Raw genomic sequence first — 20,746 nt, forward strand, 5'->3', positions numbered from 1 at the left:
AAAGATACACTTCTGCAGTCTCCTAAATGTATCTGATAAAGGGGTGGCCCAGTCATTAATGTTAGAATGATGATATCTTAACTGTGCCATTCATACCCAACCTCAGTGATAAAAATTGTGTTTAGCATGGAAGGTCAATGACCTTGGAAATGTGGAATATGTCAGAATTTGGTCGAACAAACGAACCATACTTACATTTTTGTATGGATAAAGCAAGTTTTGCAGCTTAGGACATGAACGGCTTAAACATGATTCAAGTTCGAACAGGCTTTACGGAGAAGCTGTTATTTAGATATGACTTTACAGAAAAACAACATTCAGGCGACCTATCAGGTTCTAACACTAACGGCCTGACAATGTGCGGTCAAGGCAAACCCTCATCAGTGCACGGTTCCACAGCCAGATGCCACATGACATCATTTGTCATGGCAAATGTTTGACATTACTGGCAGAGAATCCAGATACTGCCACCCCCTGCAAACCACCTTGCAGAGCCTATCTGGTGTCCCGAGCTATGCCGTTTGTGGAATTGCTGCACAGGAACATTGCACTTGTGTGACCCTGAGGTCTCCATTAGGGGTTTTACGTATTCTGGACTTAGAATGCCATTGAAATTCACATTTAGCACCATTTTTATGTTGCTTCCAATTTGTGAAGAGAAATATCCACTGGATTAATGAATATCCCATGGTGATGTATGTGTTTGGTCCATAACTTTAACCAAATCCATCTCAAATACGGGTTTGCCAATTCATTGCTAAGATTTAATAGACAATGTAACACTTTACAATTATTCTTGAGTAAATGAAGGTTTGATTTTCAACTCCAAGGAATATGGTTAAATGCATAATATCCAGACACTAACACTGATTTGTAAGAAACATTGGCTACTATTCTTAAAAGTGAGGAAAGTGCACTTGTGAGACCTACAATGTAAGAACAGTAAATCACAGACTTGTAGAAACATCATGACTTTTTACAAAAATTGTATTTCACATTTTATTGTTGAAAGTACAATACTGGGGTATCATAATGTAGATACGGAAAGGACACATAAATAAGCCGCATCTTCAGCCTTTTTTTAATCCCTGACAAGTTGCAAACTCTCTTAATAAGACTGCAGAAGCTGCCTTTCATCTGTAAATTGAGCAAAATCTATTCTGCCTGCAGTAACCATGGAGAAATGGATCATAACTGAACCAGATCGAAAACAAGACTGATTTTCCTTGAAGCGACATGTTGTGTAATTGGCAGCAACCGGTAAGTAAATTCTGCCTTCCTGTGGAAGAGTTAGCCAGAGGATACGTAGCAGTCCAATAATTGGCTTACTTGACAGTACAAAGAGGTAGCCTGGGGTACTTGATTTCCAACCTAATAGTCAGTCTGATATCACACTAATGAAAGCATTAGAAAAAAACACTTCTTCCTGGAAGGGGACTCTGTTAGCTGTATAAGGTGCACCAGGTTCCAATACTTAATACAATGTGTAATATACAAAATCTTTTTATTGCAACACCATTTGATGTTTCAACTTTTAGAACATGACGATTAAATTTCATAGTAGCTGATTTAAGTTAGAATTAGATTTTCCGTCAAAGACATTCAATATATAACATATATAACATATCTTATAAAACTTAAATGCACACACAAGTGCACAAGGATTGACGACTTTTTTCTCATTTTCTACAGTATGTTACTAGCAGTCCGTGTTCTTATTTGTCTGCACATAAAATTGTTACAAGGACCTTAAATAAATCCATTATATCAACTTAAGTTAAAGGACATTGAATTCCCTCAGTCAGTAGTGACTCAGCACAGTACTCTAGTAACCATTTTCCATACTGTATGTACTGTACATTTTAATCAAACAAATCTGACCGGTAGAGAGTAAGAAAGCAGACATGTTTTTGAACAGCAAGACGCAAGGAAGACCAACTCACTGCCAGCGTGGAGGTTGTTTTCTGCGTCGAGTTCTCGGACGGGGTAGAACTTGGCGTACACCTGCGTGAAGAACGGTCTGCAACACTGGCAGCAGTGGCCACTGGGAAGGGTGACCAGACTGTGCAGGTCAGGGGGCAGGTCCTCTTGGCTCACCACCACACCTGAACAACAACAGACTTTTCTTATCTTCTCATCTTCTTTTATTGCAATTTCAGGAAATTATCACCTTTTTAAGTAGCCTGGGTGCCATCCTCCGTAGTTTCTGCTGGCTCCCTAATGTCGCTGGTAGCCAGCAACATAAGGAAACTACGGAGGATGGCACCCAGGATACTTTTTAAGATGACAACTTTTTACGAGACAGGGAAGGACCCCTACTAAATATGTGCAGTGGTCTCTAAGCTCAATATTATGTGTGTGGTCTGTAACCGCAATATGTGTAGTAGTTTCTAACCGCAATACATGTACGTGTAGTGGTCTCTATTTATTGACTCCATTTCTGACCAAAGCTATGCGCTCATTTTCACCCAAGTCAGGTGAGGACACTGGTGTTAAGAGCTTTTCCCAAGGACACAACGTGAGAACAACATTCGAAGACAGAACCTTTTAGATAGTCAACAACCCAAAGTACAAGGCCACCTAATGGCATTTCTCTTAACTTTGGCACTCACCTGGAAAACACCATACTCTTCATACTGAGAACTGTTGATGCAAAATATTTACTATTTTCTTTTTGAAGCAGCCCCACACTATTCGCCTGCACTTATTTTCAATATTTTCTCCATCACCCTCAGTACTTTTTTTTGCTGATGATGGCAAAGAAATCCACATTACTTTTGTCAGGAGCAATCAATACCAATATGAATCAGGCCACCATAGACCACACTGATGGATGTCTTCACAGGCTCACCTTGCCTTTGGTTGTCGTGCACCACCCTCAGGGACAGTTCTAGCAATGATGATACATGGCAGGGGTCAGGGGCATCTCGGATGGTCCTTATTTCTGGAGGGAAGAACACGCTGGTGTGCTTTCCACACTGGAAGGAGTTCCTACGTTCAGTCTTGTCATCTTCTTCAGTTAGACTCTTAACACCACACCTGTGTATAGAGTATGCAGGTGAGATATGTTTAGTCTTATTTAAAGTTATGTTATATGCTGTAACGGGAATACATGTACTACACTGTGTATATTATTTGCCAAAAAAAATAAAAAATTACCCACCCAAGAAAACACACATTTTGAATGTGAAATGTTCCAAGAACTTCCAACTTTTGGTGTCCCTGAATAAAAAATTCTACAATGCAAATTCAATGTCCAAATCCGTTACTCCAGTTTTAAAAAACGGAACATGCAGTGCAGGCAAAATGCGTTCAAATTGTTCTATGGAGCATTTGGAAGCCTGTGTGATAACCAAATAGATCCCTGTGTGATACCGCTAGTTATCACACAGGGCAGAACACCCATATCGAACATTACTGCAGCCCAGGTGTGATATAAATCATTATACATTACAGCAAATTTAGAAACATCTCCAATGTTCCTTAGATTTGACCACCTGCTGATCAAACACTCTATGCAAAATCTTACGTAAAGAACGTAGAATCGAAACAGCTCAACAACGGGTTACAGAAAAAAGTTCTGCAGACCCCCTGCCCATGTACATGTATTCTGTTGCAGGATATCATGAAGTGCTGACCAGCCCTCTCTTGAAGGGCAAGTACAAGCCCTTCCCAGCGGAGCATGTGCTGACAGTGTAGCAGTAACACATGGTACTCTGGGGGATTACGGCAGGACATGTACTCCCCACCCAGTCACACCATCCATCCGTCACTGTCACGCCTCCAGGACTGGGCTCGGCCTCACCCACACGTCCCTCCCTACATCCGAAACTTCTGATACCCCCTGTCCTGTAATTTTCATCCACATATCAACATAACAACGTGCTTCATGTCAGATACTTTCGGCCACACTCCGAAAAACAAATAGCATTCAAAGCTTGAAAATATGATCTAGAATTGTTTCAAATCCACACACGGAAAGAACCAAACTTCCAGCTTACAGTTAAGGGAACTTTAGGCAAAAGTACCACTGAAAAAGCTTTATTATCGACATACAATCACCACTATTGTGGAGGGCATGCCCTGCATGGGTTGTATCACATTTGTATGTCCTAGCAATTTTTTACATACTTCCGGTTGTTATTTCAACATTAATTTCAGGATCGAATGGACAAGTCCTGTGATTTCTTGCCCAAATGGACCCAGCCCACAATGTCATGGCAGTCACCATCATTTGTATTAGCCTGTGACAGTCAGACTGGGTCAAGTAGGGGGAGTCTGAGGCTGAAGTACTACTGAGGCACTTGTGGTTTATAAAAGTGGGATGGAAGAGAAGGCTTATGTAGTAGTTGCAAGGCAAAGTAACACAAGTGGTCCTTGCATCGGCTGAGCAGTAACTCTTGATACACTCAATGTGTTCTTTGCTCTGGATTAAAAGTAACCTCTTTACAAACATTGGGTTAGGTCAGGGAGTGCTTCAAATACAAAATGAATACAGGTGGAACATATATACATATAATTCATAATTTATTCACCGCTGGATGTTTCCAAGAGTTTTATGCTGACACATAAAAAGATAGGCTTGTCAGAAGAAATTAATTATCATACTCCAAGGATAAATTCTTTTAAAAGATTTGATGGAAATTCTTTTTGGATCGACATTAACCTTCTCCATGCTGCCTAACCCAATAGATATTTGATAGCCAAATGGCTTCTACAGTGGGCTAAAGGTTAATCTATAATTATGGAAAACAAACGTATGAAACCTGTAGAAAAGTTAAAAGACATTTTCATTACTTTGTGGCCTGTAACATAACATGTGAAGCTCACAAACTTACTGACGTTGGTTCTGGTACATATGTACATTTGTACCAGCATTTCCAACAATCCCAACACCGTGTCTGAAAAAACAACCTCGCTTGACCTCTGACCCCCGAGATCCCGCCCGCCGTGACGCCGGCACGTGTGACCGGTCATGTCGGAACCCACAGCCGACAGACTTACCGTGTCAGCTCATGGGGAAAGCAAATACTGAGGGACGGTTTTTCTTGTAATATTTAGAATACCACTGTAACAGAATCAAATAATTAACCTATGTATGGTCTTGACAATGTACTATCATGACACAAGTTGAAAAAAACACACACACACAGAAGACAACCTACCCATTGCAGCCCACCACTTTCAACCACAGGCTGACAGGAATACTTCGGAGGTTAGCATTTTTGTCCACGTACACATACTGTAGGGAGTCAGTCCAGCCCAGGTCTGGAAAAGTGGAAAGTTTTGTCATTCTTTACTCTCTTAAGTTTGAAGATTGAGCAGTGGATATGCAGAATGTCTGAGACTTGCATATTAGTCTAAAGTTTGGAATAATATTTTCATGTAATTTGGACAATAAACATTACTGTAAATAATTTTACAAGGACTCAATTTTATGATATGAGGGAAAAGGAGATGGTCATAGTGTTTTTTAAATAAGGTTCATGGTTGAAGCCATACAGTAGTACTGGACATGTTTGTGGTATGTTTGAGTTTGTGGTGCATGATAGATCACTGCAAAAACAGTGGACGCAAAAACCACCACAAACAATTAACTATTGTGTATTGTGTATTAACCATATAATTGTTCTTTCCTTTATTATGCACCCACACATATTGAACAACTTTATTCATATCATTCTTTGCATCTGTAATTGCCTTTGCAAAAATACAAGACTTGCAACAGTTCCCAATGTTTCTCTGTCAGGTATGTAAAATGTAGGCTCTAACCTGCAGGAAGATATGTGAGCTGATTACTAGCAGCTGACAATTCACTCAGTCTCTGCAACAGGACCAGCTCTCTGTACGGATGGACAATTCATGGTCAATACATGGTATAATTCATAAGGAGAGAGAAGGGCAGACAAGGACTCAACTCACTTCTTTGGCACATATATTCTTTTCTAGTGGAATAGTATATAGCTATCTATTACTTATGTTAGTACTTTTCTCTGATACAAACTTGTTAATAGAACAAGAGTTCTGTATAAGGACTTGTGTGCTGCAGTAATGACCCAAGATGCTAGATGGCAGCAATGAATGTCTCCATGTAAAAAAGGGGTAAATGAAAATTGCCTAACTAATCATCAAAGAGACAACAACAAAAGGTTCTCATGAACTAAAACAGCTTGGATAATAAAAGTCTTGCTTCCTGTATTAGAAAGTATATACTATGGGTTTTGAAGGTTTACAAAATAAAAATGTCATTTAGTACAAAATTGATGAAAGCAAAGACTACAATTTCTCGTCATAGAATTCCCAGCAAGGCGAGCTTATGACAGAACCAATTGTCCAGAAGGATCTATGACAACAGCTGAATATTTTACGACCCATCCTCCCCTCGAAAGTTACAAAAAAATGCCCTCGATTTGCTGTTGTATGGCAAAAGTGGAAGGTGTAGCAGGCCGAAACATACCCATGGCCAGAATGTTCCCCAGGGTCTGTTCTGGTCAGGGGTACATACCGTCCTGCTACACTGGCCCCTACCTGGGCAGACTGATGAGCCTGTTCCTGTCCACCATGAGACATTGCAGCGCCTCACAGCCACACAGCTCCCTGGGCAGGACAGCCAGCTTGTTCAGCATCACGTCCAGCGTCTGCAGCTTCTTCAGCTGCCCCAGTTCAGCCGGGAGCTCCAGCAGGCTGTTGTCGGCCAGGTGGAGCGTCTGGAGCACCTGCAGCCTGCCTACAGCTGAACTCAGCACCTGCAGGTTGTTACAGCTGACGTCCAAGGACTTCAGTCTCTGCAAATTTCCAATTTCTGTGAAATGGCAAGAATGGATGCATTCTGAAGACAGTCAAACTTAGCTTGTTTTATGTAAAGCAACCCATTTAATTTTTTATCTATTTTCATCATTTTTGGAGCAATAAAGGAAGCATTGAAATCCTTTAATAGGATACAGCCAAAGTTTTTACAAGGCAAACTTGTTAAAACAACACAAACTTGTTACGTACCATCGGGTAGTGCTACTAGGTTGTTTGAATGCAAATACCTGGAAATGAACCAGAAAAAAAAATTTATTGGTATTCACTTAGGCCATGTTGATTTGATTATATGGATGACATCCGCGCGCGCATGAATTTTCGGCCGTTTCCAAAAAAAAAAAAGGTTTCAACCATACTGTAAATCATGCAAAACAGTTGCAAAATGAACAAATTTATACCGTAAGTTGCAAAAAAAAATATTTGAAAACGATACCAATGTCGTAGAATGCCAAAAATCAAACAAAAAAGACGAAAATGTCAAGAAATGAACTTGAAGAGTAGAACGATACTCTGTGCCCTTTATTCAACCTTCATGACCACGTAGATTTCATAATGAAAGCAACTTTTTTTTTTGCAAAACTTTTTTTTTATTCGCACGCTCGCATCAGTTTTGGGGTTCCCAGAGGATGTCATCCATATAATCAAATCAACATGGCCTTAGTATTATTTGTTATAGTGCAAAAAGTAGGAACAATCAAATAGAATGATCAAATTGTTACACAAAATTACTCACAATTCAACTAGATTTGGCAGTGTCTCAGCAATGTTGAATGGCTGAAAAAAGAATTTAGTAATTTGGTTCAGTACTGAATCCTGTGTGTATGTACTAGATGGTCTCCTGCTCTACCATTGATGTTGATTCTGGTAGCACCAAATGTATGTGTTCATTTAAGGCAACTTTAGGAACTCGTACTTGACTGACATATGAAATGTTTAACTGACACGCTGTTTGAAAATTGTATTCTTCAATTAACTTCCTTTCAGTTTAAAGGTTACTGTTGCAAAACTTTTCTGTTGTTAATGGCAGCAGTGCATGGTGCATCTGCATTACGGATAAGGCAATCAGAGATGACAGTGCACACTTAATCCCCTTAGACGCTGTAACATTATCTGACTGCTAGGCTTCTCTGACATAGCCTGGGTACCATCCATTTTGTATCAGGGCCCCCTGAACTCGCTACCCCAAGTGGTGGTGCAAGGGGCCCTGTTAGTGTTACAAAACGGATGGCACCCAGACTATTTCTGACAATTGTGGATGGTGTAGGAAAGCATTATTAAGATTTTCCACCCTAACATCAGTTGGTGATCAGTGTCCTCACCAGTGAGACCAGGACATTCCTCTTCACAAACAGTCTCTCCAGGAAGGTGAAAGCTTCTCCCTGCACCAGCTCTGCAGGAAGTGTGCTGAGGTGACTGTAGTTCAGGTTCAGAATCAGGTGTCTCTCCCGTCTGGCCTGGGTCACTATACTGTGGACATCAGCTGCCCCTGCCGCCATCTTCAACAGTCTAAAATATCTGAGCTGTTCTTACAGTCTTGCAGTGCTGACATAATGTCGGTACTGTTGGTTTTCAGATGTCAATAAATTGACCTTTTGGGTCCATTGTAACAAATGGAGATGTTAACTTTTACACAATGTTCATGACACAAAAATTACTTGTCTTGTTTCTGTTTCTTCTGCGTGTTAAATCTGGTTCAGGTCAAATCATAATCTTACACTAAGTAATTGCACAGATATTTGTCATGTAAAGTATGATCTGTTCTGGTACGACCGTCACTCATCAGATGCAAGATATTTATAAAACGGCCTTGCTGATGCAAATATCACACTATGAAGATTTCAGTGATTCCTCTGAGTGGCTGCGCCATGTTGTGCCTGATGTTCTCGTGATCTCAGTCCTTGTAGATCACTGTAAACAGAATTACCTTTACTTATTTACATATATATAATCAAAGACCTCCTTGCTCAAATCTATGCAAAATGTACTGCAAGTTTGATAATTTCGGCTGGGTAAGAATAACCCCGGCAACAGCGGTCCTTTTGCTACAAAAAATCTTTTTCTCTTAATCCTCACTACATCGTCCTATACACTTATCTGTATACACTGTCCCCGCTGTCTTCTGTATGCTATAAATACTTTGCTCTGATCATACTAGACTATAATATATTTGCATGTTTCCATCGAGCTCCCCCTCCCCCAAACACAACTGTCAAAAACTCATAAATGATCCACAAAGTTTACGTTATTTCAAACATCATACGTTATCAACTTGCGTATAAGTCAACTAATATGATACCTAATTTGTCTGCCATCAATGGGAATGATGCGCACAACATCAGCAGTAACTTACTTTTTGCTAAGTTCTGCTGAAATCTGTGTGTGCTGAAACCATATGTTGACGGTACAAAGGTCAGGTCAGGTCATGCCTCGACCAATCACGCGCGTCATCTAGCGGATTTCAGTGGTATTGCTTATGATAATATCGACGATAACAAAGTTAGTGAGTGAGTGACTTACTTTGGTTTACAATGGTGAAAATTTTATAAGCTCAGTAATACTTCACCTGAGCAAACAACATTGGTGATGATGTATGCAATACCTTAAATTCATCATGAGCAATATTGCAGCTTACGCTATTCCAAAAATAATTTGTTGGCTATGTTAATAAGAAGAAAATACTGCATACACTGTACGTGTACGTCTTCGCTGCTTTCCAATTTGCCTGCTAGGACGTAAAGTCGACGTATCATGGTGTCCGTGCATGGCTGCACTCTAGCGATTTCTCTAGGAAATTCTGTATACTAGTACTAGTCCTAAGTACATGTATTTCGTAGAGTCCTCTGACTGCCAGCTTTCTCTCGATGAAAAAGTCTTTGTCCCCACATTCACCCGCTATAATGTTTCCCTCTGCATACCAAAGATGACCCGAAGAAGTCTCTGTCATTAGTTGTTTAGGAAAGTTTTTATTGGCATAATACTTGATACACGTCTCATTATTCAAATGAACATCCCATATATCAACACATTTCAAATATAGCATCTTTCATTCTTAATTAACATTTGATTTAGATATGATACTTAGCTCAATATCAGATACATTCTAACTGTTACATTATTTAGGCTATACTGTATAACATACCAGTTTACATATATGTACAGGACGCAACATAGAATTCATTAAACGATAGCTGTGGTATTTAAACTGCTTACAGTAAGGGTGAACAACATACAGATAAGACACGTACGTGGCAGGTTTGGGATTCCAGTATTGATGTTGTTGTCCGTTTCACAAAAGTATTTGGCAACAGCTCAAAGATATAACGCTATACGCACGACACACAGCTAGCAAACGCAGATGCTTTCAACCAAAGGCTTGTCGCATAACCACATATTTGTACGTAGATGTTGATGATGATAATGCATATGCATATGCGGCATGGTTCAATTTACTATGCATTTCTATTTCATATGTTGTATTTTCCCATGTTTCACTGCATCAAATAAACAACTCTCGACAAAAAACGCGCACATGGTTGCAGTCAACAATGACAGATGACAATCATGATCTACAAGTCAAAGAGTCCTGAATTCTAAGAAAGCTGAAGGGTGGTGTCTCTATGTCACGTTCATTCATCTCCTCAGACCATGCCTGGGACCTCTGCAGCCGGCTCTGCGTACCGTTTGGGCCCGTTCTGTGAGGTAAAGGAGGCCGCTATCGGATGACGTCCTGCAGGATACCGGTTGTTGGATGACGACGTTGTTCTTGAGGGATGCGTCTGTCTGGGCTCATCGGCTGTCCCCGACCCGACATCCCGCTGTTCTTGTCGTCCTGTCAAGATTTCAACATAAAACAATGAAGTCTACCGTGGTGCTGATGTATAAACTCATAAATGTCACACTTTGCTGAACAGCCGGGCAGTATGTACTCGTAACACACCTGGGCTGAACAAAATACGTGACCCGATTTGAGGGCAATATAATTTCAGGGTACGCGTACGGCATTTACAGCATACAAGCATACTGCCCCGAATACTCTGCAGCCACTGTTTAATCACTAGCCTGGTTACCAAACCTATTATAGCTCCCGAGTCCTACATTTTGCGGATAGGATGTAGGACTCGGGAGCTATAATAGGTAACGTTTGGTAACTACTAGGCTATTTGATCACTGAGTTTACTAGAACCCAGACCCGCTTCTATTTGAAGTGCGGCTGTAAGTAAAATACCCTCATGATCAGTGTTTAGTTTGTTTGCCACGAGAGCAGAACTTAGGCGGTATGCCGGTGGCATTAATGGAAATAGTTTATTTGCCAGTTCTAACGGAGAACCCTATGCTGTCACAGTGTCACTATTCAACACGCCAGTAACCCGACCTCAGAAGCCCATTTGTGCCTCTGTTGTCCCGTATGTTTGCACGGGGGGGGCTCAAGGAGACCTGGGCAGACGTCTCGTCACGTCTCCAGCTCAAAGAGGGGATAAATCGTCTGCAAGTGTCGTTGGTGAAGTGTCTAGAAATTTATAGCGACGGAATAGTGTTATGTATAACGTTATCCTCGTATAATAAGTTCTGAAGTTGTCACAGTCGTCCGTACCAACGCGGTACTCTTTGAAAAACACACCGTTCAAACTAAAACAACACCTCAAGCAAGGACGTAAATGCGAAGTATATACTGAGCATTCACTTATTGAGATGACGCCTCAGCCCTTTACCTTGAATATATGACAAACACAATTAGTGAACTACTACCATATGGGCCAATGGTATGAACCAGAAGACCATACGGGAATTATAGACACCCACGACTGACCTCAAGCTATTAAACAAGCCTCGTCGCACTCAGTAATATATGGGCAACTGAACACTTACCTGGCATTTTTCTGGTGTTTTAAAAAGCTCACTGCGAACGTAGAATACTGCCGTGCCTTTGGAGGTATACGTACGTATTCGCTATCTGATGTAACGTTGACCCGGCAGCGACTGACCCTGTCCCGCAGTCTACTTCAGACTGTTGGCGACCTCTAGGGTCAACGCTATTTAAATACTGTTAAGGGCCGGGAGAAATCTTTTGTGTGTTTAACGGCCCAGGCAGCTGTAGACGTGTTTCGCAAACACGGTCACTCTGCTCTTAACACCCTTAATCAAACAGTGTTATCTCTCGTCAGGCAACTGTTGACGCTTCTACTACTTTAGTCAATTCTTACTGAGCGGTATGTAGGGTGATCAGTCGTGGTTTTACGCCATCAGACCGCTCTATAAATTGATCGTTAACGTAAACGCTGGGCGTGATTCGTACACTCCCCCAAGGCCATGTCCCCAAGGTATATATGCTCTGTCGTGCGAGAATCACAGCACGAAAACAGATATTTAAGCAAACTTTCCGCAATATGTAAAGAGGTATTAAAGGTGGAAAAATATTTAAGTTGACTTTACGCTTCGTAAAGGTTGCTGAAAGGTAAATTCCGCCTTTCCGTCACCTTTCAGTGGGCTTAAATACGACGTAAATATATACAGACATTTAAGCAAACTTTCCGCAATGCGTAAATAAGTATTAAAGGTAGGAAAATATTTCAGTTGACTTTACGACTTCGTAAAGGCCACTGAAAGACAAAGTCCGCCTTTCCGCCACCTTTCAGCGCGCTTAAATACGACGTAAATATATAAAGACATTTAAGCAAACTTTCCGCATATGTAAAGAAGTATTAAAGGTGGGAAATATTTCAGTTGACTTTACGACTTCGTAAAGGCCTCTGAAAGGCAAATGTTTCGTTTCGTAGCTTGTTTTTTTAACGTCTAAACATGTTCCAAATGGCAAATAGATAAACGAGTTTATCGCCCAGACGGCTTCGCACTTTCATTTTGCTTTATTTGTGAAGCATGACAAAACTTACATTACTTTTATGTCCTTCGCGTGAACTTACAAAGTATCCATATGCAGACACCCAATGAGGAACGTGTCATGTGATAGGGCGGTACCCAATGGGATACAAGACAGCGAGGTTCAAATCTACCGGACTCAACTCATTTTTATGGCGTCTATTTCGAAGACACGTCGACCCTCCTTCTAATTGAGACATTATGACTGAAGTTGAGAATCTCATGGAGCGAGGAAAGGCAAGAAAATTTTTTCGAATTCTTTAGAATATGTTGAAATTGGTGGAGGCCCAGTCGCAAAGGATCCAGGGGCTTCTAAGCAGCGGCAACGACAACACGACTCTCAGCCCGGCTCGGCCCGTCTGACAACAGCCAGGAGGACGGAGGAGAAAGCTTTCACAAAACGCCGTATACGAGGGAGCTGATCAAATATATGTTTGGAGATACAAGTAGTCAATTCCTTGTATTGGTGAGCTTAGTTTAGAAAAGTATTATTTTGAACTGTTTTCATTATACGTAATCTGCAGCTGGGGAGGGATACGTAATAATGTGACAATATAGTATGAGCTAACATCTTGTTCTAAAACATTTTATTAGGAATCATTGTATTTTGTATGTTTTACTCAATAAATTGTTCTCAGATCATATCTGTTTCTGTCATCATATTCACATATACCGACGTAAGTTAAGGTTATGCACAGCCGATTCAAATGTTCGGAAAGGCAACTTAAAGCTTAAAATTGTCCGTAAACAGTGATTAAAGGAATAGTTTACAAAGCCTTTACGGACATAAAAGGTGCGTAAAGGCACTGTTAAAGTGCAAATACGTATCTTTCCAGTACTACGGAAAGGGCACGTAAAGACATTATGTTTACGAGGGACTTAAAGGCAGCTAAAAGACCTCTTAAATTTTAAGTAAACGCATGCTTTCCGACCAAAAAAGGTCCGTAAACAATACTTAAAGGAATAGTTTACAAAGCCTTTACGGACATGAAAGGTGCGTAAAGGCACCGCTAAAGTAGTGCAAATACGTATCTTTCCAGTACTACGGAAAGGGCACGTAAAGACAATGTTTACGAGGGACTTAAAGGCAGCTGAAAGACCTCTTAAATTTTAAGTAAACGCATGCTTTCCGACCAAAATAGGTCCGTAAACGATACTTAAAGGAATAATTTACAAAGCCTTTACGGACATAAAAGGTGCGTAAAGGCACCGCTAAAGTAGTGCAAATACGTATCTTTCCAGTACTACGGAAAGGGCACGTAAAGACAATGTTTACGTACACGGAAAGGTGCCGGAAAGGTGCGTAAAGATGGAAATTACGCCGCCTTTAAGCACGATTTAAGCATGCTTAAATATGGTTTTTCGTGCCGTGAATGGATTCGTAATGCACTACCCCCTATTAATCTCGTAGGTATACATTGTACGTTAGAGCAGGGCATTGTGAGAAGTTCCACCTGTTGCTTAGGCCATGTTGATTTGATTATATGGATGACATCCTCTGGGAACCCCAAAACTGATGCGCGCGTGCGAATAAAAAAAAAGTTTTGCAAAAAAAAAAAAGTTGCTTTCACTATGAAATCTACGTGGTCATGAAGGTTGAACAAATGGCACAGAATATGTTATGGCGAATAATCTACTATTCGAATTCATTTATTTACATTTTTGTCTTTTTTCCTTTGATTTTGGCATTCAATTCTACGACATTGGTATCGTTTCTAAATGTTTCCTTGCAACTTATGGTATATTTTTGCTCATTTAGCGACTGTTTTGCACGATTTACAGTATGGTTGAAAACTTTTTTTTTGGAAATGGCCGAAAATCCATGCGCGCGCGGATGTTATCCATATAATCAAATCAACATGGCCTTATCAAGCCGCTGGGAGCGGTGTGTGTAGATATTTATTTTAGTGAGGCCGTGGCACAATCGTGCACGTGTTTGTGTGTTATTTCCTTCGCTAGAAGGTTATATTTTGATAACGTTTGTATTGTACAATATGTATGGCCTGCAATGGGGGTCCCGACAGCGCTCTACGCTGAATTCAGAAACATCTCGATTACGCTTTACGATAAATTCCAAGTGGCTACAACGCATTGCGTAGAATTAAAACGCCGAATACGCTATACGCCAAAATATTAGAGCGGTCCCATGGGTCCGTCTACGCTCTACGTAGAATTAAAACGGCCGATTACGCTCTACGGAAAAGGGCTTGCGGGACCCCACATAGGTGTGTGTTTTATGTATGTGGTTTAGCACATAACTCAAGAAGCTATGGGTGGATTGTCGTGAAACTAATGGCACGTCTTGTTGACCATGTGTCCCAAGGCTATACACACCACGAATTACGTATTATTAATCAATAGCACCACAAACCAAAATGTGAAATGTATTGCCTCATATTTGGACAAGATTTCTTTCACTCATACCACACATCTATTGAACAATTGTTTAAGAAATCATGATTTATTTCAATGAAAATTAACATAACATTAGCTCAAGGTAGCTAAGAATGTATAACACTGAACATGACCTAACAGCGAGTCAAGTTCATGATTAAAGATGGGAGTTGATAGGAGTTTTTCTCCCAAATGAAAATTTCCAAAATGAAAAGTTTTCAAATAAAAAATTGATGAAAGTATATTTGCCCTTTTGACTGTTACAGTTATGCATTCACAATTTTTAAGGGTATAAATCTATTCCATCCTTTGAATCACAAAAATAACACTTTCTGTTGCAACAACAAGTGTTGTCAGTGATGAATATGAAACATAAAAATTCCTTGGAGACTCAAGGGTCTTGTGATAGTTTGAGAACTATAGGCATTCATACAGGGATGTTTTCCTTTAAAACTTAGACCGCCTTACTCAACAACCGAGGTTAACTATCATATATTTAACTAAGTACAAGTATACTATTAATCACACTTTTGAAACATTTCTTATAGTTTGTTCCACAAAGTCTGCAGTTCAAATCCTTTGTGATAATATACAGACTGTACTGTCTAATCACCTTGAAGTACATATACCAGACTTGGGTTCTTGAATAATAGGGACTGGGTCCCTAAGAGTATAAGACTAAAGATAGCATGAGGATGGCCACTTGTAGTAGGCTTGTCAGTCGACCAATCGGAGAGCAGCAGGAGTCCTGATGCCAGGTTGCCATGGTTACATCATGCCTGGGATGTCATCGCAGACCCAGTCGTCTTCATCTGTTACGTGATGCTGGACGTCGGCCTTGTGATGTTCAGGCAGGTGGATCATGTCCTGGTGTCCCTGTGGACCGGGGTCTGGAACACCGGCAGCGTCTTTCTTCTCAGATGTCTCAGGTTTACTCTCTGATGGTTTCTTATCCTGATCTGGAAGGACAAGAAGTACTCTAAGAACCTATAAAGAGCCCAACACACTTATCAGTAACAGTAGTTGTGACTAAGTGTGCTTGGCTGTTCCATAATGTACAGACTCATGCCTTTAATCTCCAAGCAGATGTTTGGGTGGGTGCAATACAGTATCACATTGGCCATGCAGTATCCAATACAGAACGCACCAGGGTGGGGCTGCCCTTCGCTGTGCCCCTCCCTGCTCATAATTAAAACATCTTTTGGCAAACAGACCGGTTTTTACTGCACCGCGGTGCGGCCAGTGGCCAATATAGCCTCACCTTGTCCCCAGGCAATCTGCTTGGAGAATATTACGCCTTCTTTTCCAGGGCCAAATGACAAGTCCAGTGTTACCAATTTGCCACTTTCGAACACACCACAAAGTGCAAAAGAAAAAGGTGAGTTCAATGACCTGACTTTTCTGAAGGTGAGTTCAATGACCTGCCGGACTTGATTTCTGGACTGCACCAGACTGTTTACGTTTTAAGCTTATTGATTCAGGTGCCGTCTGTACCGATGTATTTTCTGAACGAGCTCAGACAAAAAAGCAGTCTCGAATTTGCAACTGACGTAGTTTTTACTACATGAATGTAGTAACTAGTTGCTGACATCATTGCATCATTATACAATGTAGGACTTTGTGAGTTTCTAAACAATATGGCCTCTCTCTACTTTCTTACAATTGTATGTTACGTTTTAACATTTACTTTGGACACAAGCCAAGTATCTTACCCATTTTGAAGCTATGCAGTGGTCCCGTAGACAGCAGAAATGGCAGTGGTTGTAAGACGTAGTGAGGTGTGTTGTCCCCACGTCCGCTTCACACTTCAAACGATGACGTCACACCATGACCTTGGGCAACACCATATGCCACTAGGGGATGTCACTCAACATAAGTGTTTCATTGCAATTGCAAAATATATTTGGCGCGAGAAAATTTCATCATCAGAACAATACTATATGTAGAAAGTTGTATGGAAGCAAAGTAATGATTTATGTTTTGATACGTTAGCAATGATTGCAGTAATGTTATTTTACCAAACTTCCCTCTAGTCTTTTGCTTGGTGGAAAGTTCCGTTACGTCACGTGCACAAACTAGTTGTGACCTGACCATGCATATGCCTACGTGACTCTGCACAGGTATATTCATTACATCAACACAGGTGCACTACAGAAAACACATTGACATCATTTTGCCAACTCATTTTGCAGGGCAAGTCACGCATGATGTGCGCCAGCGAACATTATGAGTTGGTAACTTTTGGATAAAAACATTTGAATTATGATGGTGTGATTACATGTGACATTAACGTTATATGTAAGTTATATATCATGTTGTTATTGGTCCGTGTACCTGAAATACCATTTAAATTAAATTCCATGAAATCCCATTTGATATTCATTTGATTATATGGGTTATATCCTCTGGGAACCCCAAAACTGACGCGAGCGTGCGAATAAGAACGCTTGGCAAAAACAGCTGCCTTCACTATGAAATCTACGTGGTCATGAAGGTTGGACAAATGACTAAACACACAGTGTTCCATAGTCCTATTATAGAGTATGCAAATTTGAAGCTCCTTGGTCTAACTGGCCACATATTAAATTTAAAGTAAGAAAACATACAAATGAAAAAAAAAAACTTAATATGATCAATGGAACTTTCTACACGGAAGAAATTTTCGAAGCAGAAAAGTTACTTATGTGATTAGTGTTACCATGGAGTCTCAAAGAAACTAGAATTATCTCCCACTACACTTAAACATTGTTGTATCGAAAGGCTGGTAAGTATTCCCAACGTTAAGTGGGCAGAAGATGTATGAATAACCGTTTGGCGCACGAGCTTAGACCTTTAATACCAAAACTTTCCCAGTCGTTCAAGGTGGCAAACTGGAAAGGATTAAAAGTCAAACATTGTGGGATCAATGATCACTCACTGGTGCACGGTAAATGCGCATGTCAAGAAACCGGCTAACAAAAGAGGGGTGAAAGGTTATGCAGTGTTGTTGTCGGTTTGGTTGTAGCATTTCCGTGTTCGGTCGCCTATATACCCTGTCCTATCCTATCCTATATCCCCGACTAGTAACCCACTACAATGTAGCACTCTGTTCTACAATGGTTTCACCGCTTGCAGACAGCGTTTTTGGCGGAAATGCATCCCTAAATTTCGTGAAGAACACCACTGTAAGCTGTATTTAGTAAGTGCAGTCCACGGTCGTTATGCGTCGGCAAGGTATATACGGTAGTCGTATGTGCAGGTGAGTCACATGAGTACACGGTACATGTTATACGTTAAGTTAAGTTAAAATTTGTACAGTCTAACGACATAGTGTATAGTATACAATGTTCTTAAACGTCTGATGAGTTTCGATCTTGCACACCATGGAGGTAGAACAAATGGTCACACGGACAACTTAGTCTAGTATTCGGATCGGAAAGAAGCATTGTATGGTCGCGCTCCAAATAAATTAGATTTAGTACTAGTATTTAACTTATCAGCCCATTCAGTATCGCAAAATTATAAAACATGTACTTAGCAGCGGACTGAGAAAGAGCTCATGTTTGCTTTTGTTCACCAGTATGTCTCCGTGAGACGCAAAGGACAATATACTAGCTGCCCTAAATTATTAACGAGTAAGACTTGTACGTGATGGATTTTCCTTCGTCGTACCAATTCGTCATACGGGACAGACTCTAGCAACAATGGTGTCACGAGTTATACGTTTTTCCAACGACTCTAGCATCTATTATGGTTCCTAATTAGCAAATTCAAGTACAACGGCGATCAAGTGTACCTTATGTCTTTTGAACCAAGGAGGTTTAATATTTGATTTTTAACCTCCTTGATTGGACCATGCCCTACAGATATATTTCAACGCGGTAAAAGACTGCTTTTTCGTTCAGTTCTAGTAAATTCTCCACATGAAATATACACCCCTGTATTGTTGTTACTTCTGTGTGACCACAGTAACCCTAATACGCTACTTGAGCACGCGGTAATAGAAGGGGGAAAAGGCCGTTACTTGGCAACAAGACACGGTTCAGTGTTAGCTATACTATACATTGAGTGATTTAGACAGGATGATTACTGGGTGTGGTTGTGGGGATAGAACATCACAGGTGTCTACCTGTTTGGATAATGTCTTAGCTATCTATTGAATAGTGGTCGCCAAGGAAGGACGTGTTGGCTGAATGCCCCTGGGAAAGTTGGCTGTCAGCAAAACGGGTCGACAGTCGCGAAGCAATCGTAATTTATTATGGGCTTTTAACAGAGGGAAGGCAATAAAGTTTTAGCACGCGACGTCAAAGCTAATCTAAGATTTTGCGGTGACAACATCGTAACTAACCAGCAGGCAGTATCCACGTACTGCCAGGTCGTGAGTCTCGTAACGATTTCGCCAGCGAAAAATCTACTTGGAAGTTGGGCATTAGTCAGTTAAAAAGCCGCCATGCTGGTTGGTTGAACCAATAAGAGTCAGACATATAGGACATTGTACCTATACGTCGTGGTCACGTGAGTGCAAACAAACTATCAAATACAAAATGTACTGTTGAAGAAGTTACCTGTCCTTTTTCATTTCAGACATCGACTGATCGGTTCGGATCCCTGCGATCATAGATTTGAAGGCGAAGAACAACGCAGCACGTATGGGTGATTTGCACACAATATCGACAGTGCAGAAACCGCGCTACGATGGATAAAACACAACGGTTGAAAGAACGGACAGGGTACGCTCAAATAGTTCTGATTGCCTTCGTCGTCTTCCTGCTGTTACCTGGCGCGGCGCTGGTTATAGCGGGAGCCTGGATGATTTTTCACATGTCCTGGACGGAGATTCTGACTCCTGGACGCAGCGCTAAAACTGAGTCCGTTCTAACCTGTGTTGGCGGTGCTTTGACGGTCATTCTTGCCGCTATAATAGTACACGCGCATCGGGACCTGCGATGGTTTAGACAAGGGGTTACGATGAGAGAAATTGGCATCTTTTTAGTCGTGATTGTGATGTTAGAATTTGCAGTAGCCACCACCTGTACCGTTCGCGAGAATATTCCAACGGGACAGCTGGGCATAGAACTAAACAGAACTTTACAAGCGGTCAAACGAAATGTCAGCAGAGCTCCCGACGCAGAGTGGGCACGGCTGCAAACCTCGACCGACTGTTGTGGGATTTGGAACTTCACCGACTGGATTAACCTAAAAGCTGACAACGGTTCAAATATAAACGGCTCGAGCTCGTTTCCAGAGTCCTGCAAGTGCAGGGCGACCAGTGGCAATGACTGCCACAGAACTTCAGACGGCAATGTTTGGACAAGACCTTGCCTGAGACCTTATTTGGGTGTCCTTCAGCAGCAGTACAATATCATAAGAATAGCGAATGCAGTAGCAATTGTGGTGCAAGTTGGATCTTTCCTACTGTTTCTATGTGAAGGGTTTCGGCTCCACCAGGAAAGTAAAGTCGGTGTGTACGTGGCAGACCCGCCTGACAACCGACAAGGCGACGAACGCACAGAAGAGCAAACTGTCGTCTGAAATCCAATCAGAAGCTAGTGACGTGTGGTTAGTGCAGTATTGTCTCCACCAGACTCCTTTTGCAGGCTGAATAAATCGTAGAAATCGGCATAAAAAGGGATATAATTGCAGGCAAATGGAGCTTCTCTGACCGGCTACCTTCTCTGGCCAAGTTTATATC

The 20,746-nt window shown here is 41.1% G+C and overlaps 1 protein-coding gene across 2 annotated transcripts; it reads right to left on the reverse strand.

The window, feature by feature from the left end:
• Window positions 1–980: 980 nt before the first annotated feature.
• On the reverse strand, window positions 981–9,227 carry LOC109466194 (leucine-rich repeat-containing protein 28-like). 2 transcript variants are annotated; one of them, XM_019763860.1, is made up of 9 exons: window positions 9,158–9,227; window positions 8,127–8,715; window positions 7,541–7,581; window positions 6,997–7,034; window positions 6,529–6,802; window positions 5,773–5,843; window positions 5,166–5,268; window positions 2,852–3,039; window positions 981–2,105 (listed from the first exon to the last, which is right to left on the reverse strand). In XM_019763860.1, exons 2-9 carry the CDS (start codon window positions 8,301–8,303, stop codon window positions 1,867–1,869), a joined length of 1,131 nt encoding a protein of 376 aa, XP_019619419.1. In that variant the 5' UTR covers window positions 8,304–8,715; window positions 9,158–9,227; the 3' UTR covers window positions 981–1,866. The 2 variants fall into 2 exon arrangements, with proteins under 2 accessions (XP_019619419.1, XP_019619420.1); XM_019763861.1 differs by having other exon boundaries at window positions 9,104–9,208.
• Between the last annotated feature and the right edge of the window lie 11,519 nt (window positions 9,228–20,746).

The sequence above is a fragment of the Branchiostoma belcheri genome, unplaced genomic scaffold (genome assembly GCF_001625305.1).
Source record: "Branchiostoma belcheri isolate BF01 breed outbred unplaced genomic scaffold, Haploidv18h27 scaffold16, whole genome shotgun sequence".
Lineage (NCBI taxonomy): Eukaryota > Metazoa > Chordata > Leptocardii > Amphioxiformes > Branchiostomatidae > Branchiostoma > Branchiostoma belcheri.